This window comes from Anoplophora glabripennis, unplaced genomic scaffold, assembly GCF_000390285.2.
Source record: "Anoplophora glabripennis isolate ALB-LARVAE unplaced genomic scaffold, Agla_2.0 scaffold22, whole genome shotgun sequence".
Lineage (NCBI taxonomy): Eukaryota > Metazoa > Arthropoda > Insecta > Coleoptera > Cerambycidae > Anoplophora > Anoplophora glabripennis.
The window spans coordinates 1,171,077-1,186,122 of NW_019416298.1; the positions used below are offsets into that span (position 1 = coordinate 1,171,077).

At 35.2% G+C, this 15,046-nt stretch overlaps 2 protein-coding genes across 2 annotated transcripts; one reads left to right on the forward strand and one right to left on the reverse strand.

Annotated features, from left to right (window-relative positions):
• Positions 1 to 2,077: 2,077 nt before the first annotated feature.
• Positions 2,078 to 6,832, reverse strand: LOC108917269 (selenide, water dikinase). The gene is made up of 3 exons (XM_018723776.1): positions 6,421 to 6,832; positions 4,789 to 5,193; positions 2,078 to 2,953 (listed from the first exon to the last, which is right to left on the reverse strand). The coding sequence occupies exons 1-3, from the start codon at positions 6,724 to 6,726 to the stop codon at positions 2,441 to 2,443; spliced, it is 1,224 nt and encodes a 407-aa protein (XP_018579292.1). The 5' UTR covers positions 6,727 to 6,832; the 3' UTR covers positions 2,078 to 2,440.
• A 537-nt stretch (positions 6,833 to 7,369) lies between these two features.
• LOC108917271 (mitotic spindle assembly checkpoint protein MAD1-like) lies at positions 7,370 to 13,643 on the forward strand. The gene is made up of 6 exons (XM_018723777.2): positions 7,370 to 8,259; positions 8,318 to 8,454; positions 8,510 to 8,692; positions 8,749 to 8,940; positions 9,134 to 9,470; positions 12,817 to 13,643. Exons 1-6 carry the CDS (start codon positions 7,596 to 7,598, stop codon positions 13,500 to 13,502), a joined length of 2,199 nt encoding a protein of 732 aa, XP_018579293.1. The 5' UTR covers positions 7,370 to 7,595; the 3' UTR covers positions 13,503 to 13,643.
• Positions 13,644 to 15,046: the final 1,403 nt, after the last annotated feature.

Below are 15,046 nucleotides of genomic sequence, written 5' to 3' on the forward strand. Positions count from 1 at the left end.
CATTCAATTACAAATCGGCAAAAATTTTCAAGTAGGCTTATGTTAAAATCCAATTTTGACATTTTCCACTTATCTTAGTGCTGTCAGTAATATTACAGTATTATTCGTGCCTTATTAAAAGTATTCTTTACTTTATGATCTAAATCGTAGTGCGAGATAACATGCCACGCCATAATTTATTTTCAAATGGAGAAATGCGCGATATGGTTTGCGTTTATGCGCAATCAGATTATGTTGGACGTCGAGCGCTTCGTCGGTATTCAGAGTTGTATCCGAATAGAAGGCAACCAAATCGGAAACTATTTCAAGAACTTTTTAATAGACTTGGAGAAACTGGTAGTTTTCGTCCTAAAAGAGACAACGCAGGGCGTACTGTTACAGTTCACCAAGAAGAAGAAATTTTAGTAAGAGTGGCAGGAAATCCAGAAGTTAGCAGCAGGCAGGTAGCTAGAGAAACCGGTGTTAGTAAAACAACAGTTCTCAAAATCTTTCACAAGGAAAATTTATATCCCTACCATTTTACACCCGTGCAAAATCTTTTAGCAGCAGACTTACCAGCTAGATTACAATTTGCTCATTTTATGCGCAATCAGCAAAACCTTGACCAGGAATTTTTGGATAATGTACTATTCACTGATGAAGCGACCTTTACTCGTCGAGGAATTTTCAATTTTAGAAACAAGCACATATGGGATAATGAAAATCCTCACGTAGTCAGTGAGCGTCACTTCCAACATGAATTTAAGATAAATGTTTGGTGCGGAATCATAGGAAATCACCTTTTGGGTCCACATGAGCTTCCTCCAAATCTAAATGGTGACTTGTATTTAGATTTCCTGCAGCACCATTTAGTTGACTACCTCGACGATTTACCACTGAATACACGGCAAAATCTATTTTTCATGCAAGATGGAGCTCCCCCTCATTATTCTGTCAGAGTACGGAACTATCTTGACCACATTTTTCCGGATCGTTGGATCGGTCGTGGGAGTCGAATATTATGGCCTCCTCGTAGTCCTGACTTTAATCCTATGGATTTTTGTTTCTGGGGCTACATGAAATCAGTTGTCTATAGAGAAACTATAAACACCCGCGAAGAGCTATGGCAGAAAATTGTAAATGCCGCCGAATCATTTCGTAACAAGAATCTCTATTTTAAAATACGGCAGTCTTTGAACAAACGCGTTAATAAATGTATTGAAGTTGGAGGCGGACATGTTGAACATTTATTGTAATATTCGATATTCAATTGTTCATCACAATTTATAATTTGAAATAAACTCTTGTTCTTTTTGACATTCGTACCTTATTTTGATTACTCGAATTACCAAAGCTAAATATCTTGAGAACGGTGCAAGATAGCGACTATCAAAAAGTATAGCTTTTTTGTGTAAAAGAAGTTGTAAAATCAGAATTTGCTACCTGAGAATTAGATTTTTGAAAGATAAAAAAGTTCTGTCGTTTTCAACGTATTCGACCTAGCGCAGGTGGCGCTCTCTATGAGCTACAAGCAAACCATGGATATATTTCAATCTCTCGTCCCAGAAAACCCCTAACACCAAAATTTCATCTCGATATGAGCATTTATTATGAAATAAATAAGAAAAAACTAAAATAATGTTTTGCATTAAACACCCTTTATCTCTGTAAGTATCAACTTTTGGACTAAGGTGAGTTTGTCTAAATCGCAATATTTTCACGACAGGAATCTAGTCATGAATTTTGGCCCATTACATCGCGACCACCCTGTATAATTACCATGAAAAAAATCAGTGCGATTGTGGAAGATCCTCGGGATCGTCCAGACTAATAGTTAATTTGTTTATAAGGCCATAACTTGTAAAGTATTCAACTTACCGATTCCAGATTTCATGTGAAGTACTTTACCGTTTTCTCGTGGAAATGAACGGAAAAAAGTTATAAGCAAAAAACGTGAATTTACGTAAAAATTATACAATTAACCACCCTCTTCCCATTTTTTTTTATTATTATTATTATTTCCGTACGAGTTTTACAGAACTAATCGGTCGAGTATCCCGCGCAACAGCCCTACCGGGAGCGAATGAAACACAACGTGTAGAATAATTATGTTATATTGGAAAAATTATTATACAAAATACCGAACATCTTTCCTATATTAAAAATAATATAATCTGCGAAACAGAGTATATCGAAACACAGTTTCCAAGTAATTTAAAAAGTATCAACATTAACATACTAAACGAGAACCTCACACGCGCCGTCATGCGGCGTGAGGGGCACCTCTATATCCAAATCTATAAAATTTCGACACAGAAACTTAAGCTTAGGATAAAAAAAAATGCTTGAAAATAATCAAAATAATAAATCTACAAGCTGTGGGAAACCACGCGACGCAGCTTTACGGCCAGTCACATGTCAAAAAAAAAATACTTTGAAATGTATCGATTATATTAAATATTTACTCTTTAGCGGGCACCTCGATCACTCGGGGCTTGTCGATGATGCGCGCCGTTCTGTTGCCTTTCTCCACGATGCCGATGATCCACGCCTGGTACCCCTCCTGCTTCTCGATATCCTTGCAGTAGGCTGCCGCCTGTTCGCGGGGCAGGCAGATCAGGAGCCCGCCGGACGTCTCCGCCGAGTGGCCCTGCAGGAGCTGGAACATGTTCCCGCAGGCTTTGGCCACCGCCGCCATCTTAGCGATGACGGGCAGGTTGTGGATGACGAACGACACCTCGTTCTTCTGGTGGGAGGCGAGGGTCTGGGCGTGGCCGAGCAGACCGAAGCCGGTTATGTCGGTGGCGCCGTGGGCGTTGTATTTATGCATTAGCCTGCTGGCGATGCGGTTCAATCTCGCCATAGAGTCCATGGCGCGGTGATAGGCTTTCCTGACGTCCTCCTCGCTGACGACCAGCTTGATTCTGTTCCAGCGCTCCGGCTGGTCCAGCCATTGGTGTGCGTTTACCGCTACCTGTCGGGATAGCGGTGAACTTTGTAATTTTTTATTCTATCATAAAGGCATTCAGCTAATTCAAACAAATTCAACGTTTTGTTCAGCAAAATCTCATCAAATTAAGTCAAACAAAACAATAGAAAAGTTGATTCCTGAAATACAAGTGTCGTTCAATAAGTCCTTAGAAAATCCAGGAGATGGCGCTAGTAGCATAGAAAATGGCCTGTTTTTAGTAAGAGTCATTACTCACTAGCTGTCAAAGTCTCACAGCGTTTTTAATTTTGCACAAAAAATTGGGTACGAAAAAAATCTGGGCAAGATGGGTGCCGCGTTTACTCTCACTGGAAAACAAACACGAGCTTTTTTGTCCCAATTTTATCGAGTTTCTGCGTCGATACATAACTGTGGATGAAACATAGATACACTACTACACTCCAAAGACAAAGGAACAATAAAAAAGTAGGTTTTTGGAGGTGAACAGGCTTCGAAGAAAAAACAGTAACTGGAAAGTATTACGCGTCATTGTTGAACCGGATGGGTGAAAAACTCAAGAAAAAAAACGTCCCGATTTGAAAAAGAAAAAGATCTTCCATCAAGACAATGCACGGGTGCATACCTGTGCAGTTTCAATAGTCAAAATCGTGGAATTAAGGTTTGAATTATTACAACATCCACCGTATTCACCAGATTTGGCTCCCAGTGACTTTTTTTAATTCTCAAACTTTTTCTATCTTTTTCTAAGGACTTATTGAATGACCCTCGTAACAATTAGGAATCTTATCTGCGGGGTTTGGTATCTTCCGCAGACCTCGATTTTTTGTTATTTAAAGATGGGATCTGCTAGCATTTTTCTAATGAAACATTTTGAATTTACTTGAATTATTTAAATACCTTCATAATATCATAATAAGACATAATATAAGAGGCATAAATGCAAACTGATAAACAGGTTGATGATTAGAGGTAAATAAATAACGGCCAACAATTTTTTAACAAAATTATATCTGAGCAATTTTCATAAGTGATTTGCAATAATTTGAAGTTAAGAAAGATATTTCAATCACGGAATATAGAAATTTTAATGTTCTCTTATTTAAAATTACCGAAAATCTGCAACTGAAACTGAGACGTTTGAACTACTCCATCGGATTTTTAACATCATGCTCAAATCATTCCTTCATTAACACTTGCCGTAAATTTTGAAATACAGAATAACAATTCACAATTAATATCTAACATTTTTGTTAAAAATAAATGAGAAAACATTTAGTAGCCTGTGACTCAGAAGCGTTAACTTTCAAACAGAGGTAAGTCAATCTAAATCGTAAATAAAAATACAAATATAAAAAAGGGTGAAGTTTAATTAATTCTTTTTAAGCACTGAACTATAGTTGAAATCCACTATTTCATTTTAATCCACTAATTTTAATGATCTCTTATTTAAAATACTACTCCCTCAGATTTTTAACATCCTGTTAAAATTATTCTGTCACTAACATTCGCCTTAAATTTTTACATAAGAATAAGAATTCACAATTAATATTTAACATTTTTGTTAAAGATACAAATTTTGCCTCGGATAAAAAAATAAGACTAGGTCCATCAATTGCAAATAAACCAAATTTCATCGAAATATCTTTGAAAGGGAGTTGCCTTAAAAAAATACCAATAAAAATTTTTGTTTACTTTTTAAAGAAATAAATTTGATCTAAATCAGTTCATTTTCATCCAATAAAGATGAACTCTAGTCCAATCGCTTCCAGACATCGTATATACACAATGCAGCGGAACAAAAGTGACACCACAACCTTTTACACCCTAATTATTTAATTCTTAACATAACGACTACTGACCTGGGTACCCAACGGTTTGGTTAGAACGAGCACATCTCCGACAACGGCATTATCGGGAACGATATATTCGTTTGGCTGACAAACCGTCGTGGCGACACCCCCTATTGTGCACCAGGGGTTAACTACGGTCTGACCGCCAGTCACGGTTGTGCCCGCTTCTAGGGCAGAGTCTTTGAATCCACGCATGATCAGAGGAATGACCACGTCCCGTTCCTTCTCAGTCATTTTTGTGCTGACCCCCAACAGCATCAGCATATTATCGCATTCCGTCACGCCCATAGCGTACAAGTCACTCAGGACGTTGGCACAAGCTATCTTTCCCATCATGTAAGGGTCGTCCACAAGAGGGTAGAAGAAATCCGTGGTCTGCACCAGGCACAGCCCGCCGTGGCGTAGGGGGGTGACCTAATGCCAAAATGTATGTATTTTTTAAACGTTGTACAATGTAGCGCCAATCATATAAAAAGAGTAAGTAAAAATGCCACAGACAAATAATTACATACAATACGTAACGTTAGGACCTGATTATGACTAGTTTTCTAATATTAAAAAAATTACTTCATTTCTTAATTATTGTAATTATTACAAACTATATACAAACTATATCAAGTATCTATGAAGATCAACCTCCTACAAAAATTCGTAATTTTTTATGACATTTTGCATTACCAAAAAAAAAACAACAAAAAAAAACAACGGTAAAACAATCTCCAAAGTATTCTTTCCTGAAATTTTTGAGCTCAAAAAATTATTTAATTCTAAACGTTAGAGCTACCCTGTATACGTCTATTTTAATTTAGTTTGTCTGATATTTTTTTTTAGACTGTTCTATACACTAAAATTTCCTTATTTCCTTAAGAAAATTTCAAATTTTTACCACACTATATCTTTTACTTTAAACTAATTCTACCTTTTTTAAGATATTTCAAATATTTTATTATACCTAAAAGGAAATAAATATGTTTTAAAGGAGAAGTGGAATTTAAGCTTTCCTTTAAAAGAAATATGAAAAAAATTTATAAAAAGTAGACCATCATCATTTATTGTTCTACTCTATTTTACATTGCTTGTTATCGTTTATATATACATTAGAATCAACGTTTTAAGTAAACACGGAAAAAAAATAGTTGCGAAATCATGGGAAAGTATTTGTATGGATTCGCGCGAATACGTCACGTGATATTGCTAAAAGTTCATAATATCCACTTACCCGACATTTGAATGTAATTTATACCGCATTTATTACTGAACATTCTATTATAGTAAAATCTAAATTTCAATATATCTGCGCTGGGTACAAGAAGAGCTGTACTTTGTGAAATTAAAGGGAACTGAGAAATTATTAAATTAATAACATAAAAACTTTTCGTAGTATGCAACATCACAATTTAAAGACGAGTTTGCAGATTCTAGAAAAACCAATCGTAGCCCTTAAGCGCCTTTAACACCAAATAATAAATAACTAATAGTTGGCAGCCCACACAATAAGATAAATAGTAGTAGGTCAGTTTCAAAACGTAAACAACGAACATGATTGTCAAAAAAAGTTGTGGGGTTTTTGTAGATATCAGGTACTTTTCTACAACACTTGTGCAACGCGGGACCTAGAGATCAAACAATGATAATGCTTACCGAACAATCAAGGCCGATTCCGATCCTCGGAATGGCCATATGCATGAAATGTGCATGTTCGTGCTCTGCTGCAGAGTTGTAGTCCTGTTGGAGTCCCTCTACTAGCTTGTTGAGAACCTCTTGGGGCACCTTGCATCCGCGGCCTTTCAAATCCGCAAACCGCGTCAATCTAAAACTGGCCTCCAAGTCATGGGCCAAAGGGTCGAAAGGCCGGCGTAACGCCAAGGTATTAGGATTTCCTCCGAGTTCTAGCTGCACAGCACCGAGTACATCCTGTTGAACTCCTGTTACTTGATAATCACCCATACCGGCGTTTTGGTTTTAAATTGTAATGAAAATACACTCGTACTACCGTGTTAAAAACACTGGCTCAACTAGAGCGTTTCTCAAACAATCGCGCGACGCTTGCAAAATGGCGTTCGTCGCTTCTGCAGTACTTAAACTACTGCGCATGACCAGACACGAGATGTGCCGTGATTGGCTCAAGTAATCTGCGCAATTATGCAGGAGGTTGCCAAAATTTTTCAGAAATATAAATTAAACTGAATTTACAGCAAAATCTAGGGTTTAAACTATATAAGACAAATATATGCGACCACCTATATACAATATTAAATCACCTACATTTAACTATAGCCTTACAAGAACTCCTTTGCTGCATAAATTATTATTGATTTTCCTAAATTTCAAATAGTTTGTTTTAGGGAGGGAAATTTCTCTACCAGACGAATAGTAATAATTTTACACTGTTGCCACGCGTATAATAATTTTAACCCGGCTTTTTTCTTTATAATAATTTATTATCCAGTACTATATAATTTTTCTGGCAAATATTAAAACGATTGGCTTTTTCATGTACAGAATTCCAGTTTCTCTTGATAGTAACTTATATTTGCAAAAAACAGCAAAACATTTTGGATGCTGTAACGTTTGACAACATTGTGGTCAAGTTAGTTTATCCACGAAATTGGTCTCTGTCTAGAGTACTTTTTATTTTTATTGAATTTAAGGATTTACTGTTTAAAATTTATAAACAGGCCTATTTAACCAGTGAAATAAAAAAATTCTGTAGCCAGTGATCATATAGACAACTTTGAAATACAAAGAAAAATGATGAGGTGTAAGGTTATGTTGGTGCATTTTTAGATTTTCGAAGAAAGGTTTAAGTCTTTAAGATGACTGAAAGCGTGAATGATACTATTATGAAAATGGTGAAAAATCTAAAATCTGGTGCTCAAACTGAAAAAATGAACAATTTTGAATATACCACTTTAAAACGCTCCATAAGTTCTTCAAATTCAAACGAAAGTAGTTTCGATGAGCCAACACCAGTGAAGAGACTGAAACATGAGAATAAACTGGATTTATCTTATGTTGGATCTCCCAGAGAAATGAGAAGATTAAGAGCCGATCTAGTCGAGGCTAGAAATACCATTTTAAACCTGGAAACTAGGATAAGTCATATGCATGCACTTAGGAAACAAATGCAATTAATGTTTGATGAGGAAAATCAGTCTTTGAAACGCCAACATGAGTACGACAAAAGATCTATAGAAGAATTGGAAAATCAACTCCAAATTATCAGAAAAAGGGAAGCTGATATTAAGCGTGAATTAGTAGAAGTTAATAACAAATATGATTTACTAAAAATAAAAAATTGTGAGCAAGTGGAAAAGTTAGAGAAGACTTTGGAGGAGTGCAAGGAAGAGTCCCGACAAATTGAATCGGAAGAAAATAGTATTATACCAGGGCTGGAAAGAAAAATTACAGAATTGGAAAGTATGCTGGAGGCAGCAGAGGAAGATGCAGAGGCACAAAAAAAATTGGCCGAGGAACTTGGTGAGTAGAGAATCAAAACTTCTGTAATATTCACATAATATTTGTATGCCGATTTTAGAGAAGAGGCTGTCTGAAAAGAATTCGTTGGAAAGAGATTTGGAACAAAAGGATCAAGCGTTGCAAAAGGCCAAAGTTTATATTAAAGAGTTAGAATATGCAAAAGAAAATATTGTAGAATTCCACGAACAAGCAAAGGTAACACATTCAATTTTCTTTATTGTACATACTTCCTCAGTTTTTATATTTTCAGACCCAGGCTCATAAATTAGCTAATTACGTAGAAATGGAGAAAGAAAATGCACAATTGAAGGAAGAGAACGTCAGATTAAAGGAAGAAGTTCGTAATAAACTATTATTGGAAGAGGAGGTTTACGATCTAAAGAATCGTCTTATAAAATTTAAAGCACAAGAGAAAAAATTAGCCGATTTACAAGTAAGTTTATACACCTACTAATAAACCCTATAATATTACTTGTTTTTGCGCTTTAGGTTCAAGAGACTCAGAACGCTATGTATTTAAACGAGTGGCGGGCTGTCGCACGAGGTATCTGCGAATCTTCAGAAACAGACGCGGCTCTGCCGCATCTCTTAAGATCAACCGTGGAAAGGTTACAGCAGCAGGAATTAACGTTAACGTCTGAAAAGGTGGAACTGGAATCACAACTCAAAACAATTACTCATGTAAGAAATTGTTTATTTTACTAATTAACACAAAATTCTTTTTTAAATATGTAGGGTGGTCTTTAAATTCGATTTTGCATAAATGTGACACTTTTGAGAAATATTTCACACCCTCAAAAATTAAGTTTACACAAACCGTTTTCATTTAAATTGTTTAAAAAAATCCGTGATAACAATTCCGTTCGCAATTTAGGAAGCCAAAGTGGCCAAAGCCGAGCTGGAGAAGAACCAGAAGCTACTGACCGAACTGAAGTCGACCGGAGACCAAAAACAAAGCCTGATCCACCGCATGCAGAAGAAGCTTCTTCTGGTCAGCCGGGAAAGAGACAGCTATCGCTTGCAGCTAGATTCCTACGAGAAGGACCTCACCATGTGCGTAAACACGACCGCTACTGGTGGCAGCACGTCCAACCAGATCCAGGCTCAGAAGGACCGAATCGAGAACCTGGAAAGGATGGTGGACGGATACAGGGACATGGTCACTAAGTTGGAGAATGATCTTCAGACGGCTCAACCAAATATACATTCGGGTGAGTTGAGATGCCAAGTACTATTCTTAAAGACAGGCCACTCTGTATCTTTTTTATTTAATTTATTAATTGGTTTTATATCAGCAAATTCAACTACTTTTGCCGCTATTGTTATTATTAAATTAATTTGTGGTTTTAATTAATAAAATAATTTGATGTTACGACTGTTAAAAATTTTGCCCACCGACGTGAAAACACATTTGGGCCGGTCTTACTCAGTTTTTACGAACTAGCACAAATGTTGTCTTGCTTCACCATAAATTAAAGCGATATGAATCAACTCCTAGTAGATATACACGCAAGCCATTTCTGACACTAACTACTAGAAAACTATTGTATACACTATCGCAACAACGATTGTAAAATCAGATTTCAGTATTCCGAGTCGCTGAAGCCACGTGGATCTCCTCGCGTAATGCGAATGATGCTAGAGACTACAGTTGTCTAGCGATGTAATGCTCGAAAGTACTACAACTTAATTTTTTTCTTGGAAACTAAGGATTTAAAAAAATTTTTTTTTCGATATTGACCATTTCTCATGCTGCATCTGTTCCCAAATTTTTTTGGATAAGTTGTGAATCACTCTGTAGAAGTTTGAGGTATACAGGGTGATTCACAAATGGTGACCAAAAATGAAACCTCGTATTCTTTGATGAATTTTAAGGGAAATTCGTTTTTTAAATTTTACTCGAAAATCAGGCTTTTTTTTCGAAAAACATAAAGGGAGTAGTAATTCGTAGAAAATTGAAAGACGAATCCGAAAATATTGATTGTTGCCGTGAAGCAGTGGGATACTGTTTTATTTAGAAAAATATACCACCGATACCCTGTATTTCCGCCACTGGAGCATGTAAATTTTAGGAAAAAGCCTCAGATTTTTACAATGTTTACTTAAATACATGTGCCCAATTTCAAATTATTTTAATAAATATTATAAATTATAATTAATTATTTATATTTTTTAAGTTTAACACCCTGTATGTTTTTAATAGTGCTTCCTAGATAAAAAGTTTATACGAAAGATTTCCATTAAAATTCACCAAAGAAACGGGGTTTCATTTTTGGTCACCATTTGTGAATCATCCTGTATAATAACAATAAGAGACAGTCACTTTTTTTTCAACCCCCGGCGAGGTGTGAGAAAAAATACAATAAAGTGTTTTTTCAAGATAATTCAAAAGGGGTAAGAGCTAGAAAAAATAGTTTTGTATAAAAATTGTAGAGGATGAAATTTTAAATAAAAATGATCTATTGATTTTTTTTCTACTATTAAAATTAACAGAATTAGGGAGGCTAGAAAATTTTAAAAAATCGTAGGCAGAAAAATGATTGAATTTCAAAAGTTGTTTTTCTCTATCTTTTCAGAGATATATAGTTTTTTTATTTTTAATAAAAAAGTTATATTTTTATTTTATTTTACTTTTTTTATTTTACTTTTACTAATTTTTTAATTGTCAATTTTATTGATAGAACATTTTTTTTATATCATTCGATTCAGTATTTAAAATAATGAAAAGCTGCTTTTGAAATTTTGATTAATTTGATTTTAATGTAAAATCAAACGATTCAGGAGGGGTTAAATAACGACCATCTAGCTGGAGAAGCTCGTATTATTCGCTAAGGAAAATCTTACAATTTCATGAAAATTTACAGCAGCTATTATGTACAGGATGTCCGGAAATTACATGTACAACGGTGGATCACAGACTTTGAATTGAAAATTATTCTAAATAACGTAAAAACAGACCTAACCCAAAAATGGTCAAATAAATAAAGTCGTTTTCAAGATATTCTAAATGAACAAAAATTTTTATCGGACTTTGCCGTCCTCTAGCGGATAAACGGAGCTATTTTGAAAATAGGTAAATTTGCGGCTCTTTTTTTGCCCATAACTTAGAAAAAAATGTAGAAATTGTGAAACAAAACTTTTCCATAGATAGTACACAGTATTATCTTATTTTTGATGTAAAACTAATGTAAGTTTTGAACACAGTACAGCTGTATTAATTAGAAACAGAAACCAATAATTGCATTTCTGTCCGACTTGAGGATTAATGTGGCAACGTCGCAATCAGCTGACAGCAAGGAGGGAATACATTTGAAAGACTTGATAAAAACTAAATTGATTTCAAACATATACATTTTTCCTAAATCCCATGTACATTGTTATCAACAATAAATTATCTACAACAGATGATTTTTTGTAATGTTTTTAAAAAACTAGATTAATTAAAAAAGACTAGGAAGCTGTGATATATTTATTGGAATAAAAAATACAGTTGATAAATCCTTTTAATATATTTAAATGGTTTATAAAAACATCGTAATCATTACCCAGCAATATTTAGGGTTACATAAAGTTTTCTTTACTTGATTAATATAATTAGTAATACTTGAGATAAAAGCATTTGTATGGAATAACAAAGGAACATAAATATTTCTCAGCAAACTTTATATCTAAAAAATTAGTTATAGTTGCAAAACTTTTGTAACATTACTAAAATAAAGATTAAAAACACGAACAATGAGTAATAATGTAATTTCTATCACAGAACCTTCAAAATTGCATCCAACATTTTCTTTGACTTGGACGAGAGATGGGCGCGAGTGTCATTTCATTTCTTTAGAACTAAATTAACATAATTCTTGTTGTTTTACCAGTTCACACGATTTACGGATTTTAAATAAAGGATACAAATCTTCACGAGGATAATACGATATATTTGCTATATATAATAATTATATTGTACATAGTTTACACACAATACATTTTTGAACGCGTACACATCATTACCAGAATTTGACGCGCAATATCTCCGATGTCCGAAGTCTGTAAGTTCGCAGTGTGTACGACTGCTAGTCAATTATTAGCGCTGTTGCCACACCTACATAGTCTTTATGCGTTCATTAAATATAATTTAAAACTACTTAAATATGATATTTTTATGTCGTTACTTAGTCAATATGTATGCTATGTGCATATGAGTCGATTTCTTTGCTATATAGATAATGTTTATCGAAAATAATTTCAATAGAATAAAATTTTTTCAAATTGGCAGCGGGCTTTAGTCCCATAAGAAAACCATAGGAGTCATAGGACCCCCCTGCACTCCTCACTTCCCTCGGACCTCGATATACCTCCTTAATCTACTTATTTTGAGTCAAGGAGTCTGTGATCGTCCGTTGTACACGTAACTTCCGTACACCCTGTATCTTTAGGTACTTTTGTATTTTTTTCTAGAGTAATCCAAATCCAAATATTTATTATTTTCCGTATTGATGGGGAACCGGTTGGAAATAAATGAAACTAGTACTAATAAGAAGTACCCTAATTATTTTTTTTCAGAAATCGTGCCAGTTAGGGCGGAGCAGATCAGCCGGCTCCAGGACGAAATCCAGCAGCTCAAACACGACAACGATAAGCTGCGCGAGAGGAGAGACGAGCTAGAGATCCAGCTGGAATCGTACCTAATCGGCCAGGACACCCTGCAGGGGGGCCAAGCCTACCACCTGGCCAACAACCCCCTGGCCGAGTGCCTCGCTCAGAGGGAAAACCTAGTCGACAAGCTGGAGCAGGAGGTGGAGAAACTGAAAAAGAAACTGAAGAACATGGAGGAGGGCATCGAGGTGAGCAAGCTGGGGGACATCTCCGTCTGCCCCAAGGAGGTGCAGTCTCTCAAGGAACAGATCAAGTCGCACGAGCAGCAGACGCAGATGCTGAAGGATTACTTCAAGTCGCAGATGCAGGAGTTCCGGAACGTCATCTACAATCTGTTAGGGTACAAAATCGACCGGCAGAATTCGCTGTATAAGTTGCGGAGCATGTACTCGGACCACGTCGACGACCAGCTGTGCTTCCAGTTGAACAAGGAGGGGGAGCTGAACCTGTTGGAGACGGAGTTCAGCACCACGCTGGAGGACATGATCAATTTGCACCTGGTGCACCAGAAGTCGATTCCCGTTTTCCTCAGCGCCGTCACCATGGACATGTTTAACAATAAGACGATAACGAAAACTTTCCAGATAGAGTAGAGTAGCGCTGACTTTTTTTTTTTTATTAGTCGTATAGTTTTATTTTCTTGTAAGATTAGGGCCAGACTTAATCTTTGGAATAAGTTGTGACGTTTTTTTAATTTTTACAATTTAATTCAGTAATAAAATTGTCTGATTCTGCACAAATGTGTTTTATTTATCGGTACGTACGATGAAATAGATCGCACGGATTAAATTCAGAACTTAGTTGAAATATTATCATTTCGTGTTTTTTTATGAATCGAATTCAAGAAAAGTGAAAAAAACGTAAAAAAAATCACGTTTTATAGAGAAAAAGGTCGTATCAATTTATCGCCATCGGTATAAGCCTAAATATTAATTATTGGTGGATATTAATAATGTGAAATTAATTCAATAAGTTTATCAGACACTGTATGAAGGTGTTTTATTTGTTGGTAGATTTACAGAAAAATGTCGGGTGGATTAAATTCAAAGCCGAGTTAAAATGTGTCCAATTTGGATTTTTCACAAAGTGAACATAAGAAAAGCGAAAAAACACCAAAATATCACGTTTACGAGAAAAAAGGGTCATACGAATTGTTCGCCATCACAGGCCAACCAATAGAGATTTTTTGGCACACTTAAATATTACAGCAAATTTCATGTATTACCTTTTGAAAAATACTTAGTAAATGAAAACCCAAGTGATTTTCCCAGCAAAGTCGTAAACAATAAAAATACAAAGAAATGACATTTTCTTGTTTTTTTTTTATAATATCTAGAAAAATAATGATGGAATCGTCTTACTCTCAATAGGACTTTTGTAAAGAATAAAAAAACCTATAAAATGGTTTTTTGTGCAACCCGATCAGTTCATTTCTTATAGAAAAAATCCAGAAAAACCTTTAAAATAGACGTTTCTTTAAGAATTCATAACTTCGTCAAATTTGAATCTGGAAAGACAATAGGCTTTTTTTCGCGAGTGAATATTGGTGAATACGTCTGACTTGTAGTTACTGTTTCTATCTCTTTTTAATCTTATTTCTAACCTTGTCTAACCTGAACAGATCGCGAAAATGTATATATTCACTATTCAGTGGTGCAGCCTGTCATATACTGTGACGACTTTGACATATGGCTTCAAGGCTCCCCATATGTTTTTAAATTTTTTATATAAGAAAATAAAACTAGAAAGAGGTTAGGTCGGTTTTTTATGTAATTCATATGAAAAAGACCTGAATTACAAATGATTCCACCAATATTATCTCTGGCCTAGGTCACAAAAAAAAAGAGGATAATCTGAAGCAAAGTGGATCGCAAATATGTCCCATATAAAAAATTAGTCTTGCGACCATTAAGGGGGCGATTTAGTATGTATATTTTTACCGTGTAACAGAGCTTCAGATGAGGACACAAATCATCGAAGAAACTAACATAATTGAATATTATTATATATCAATGTATTCGCAATGGTTCCCGCTAGTGAGTGAGATAAATTTCAATACTCATGAGAACAGAAGAATAATTTAAATAAATGCCAAAGTACCTCAATTTTAACCATACTGTTAGTCTGCCAATATATT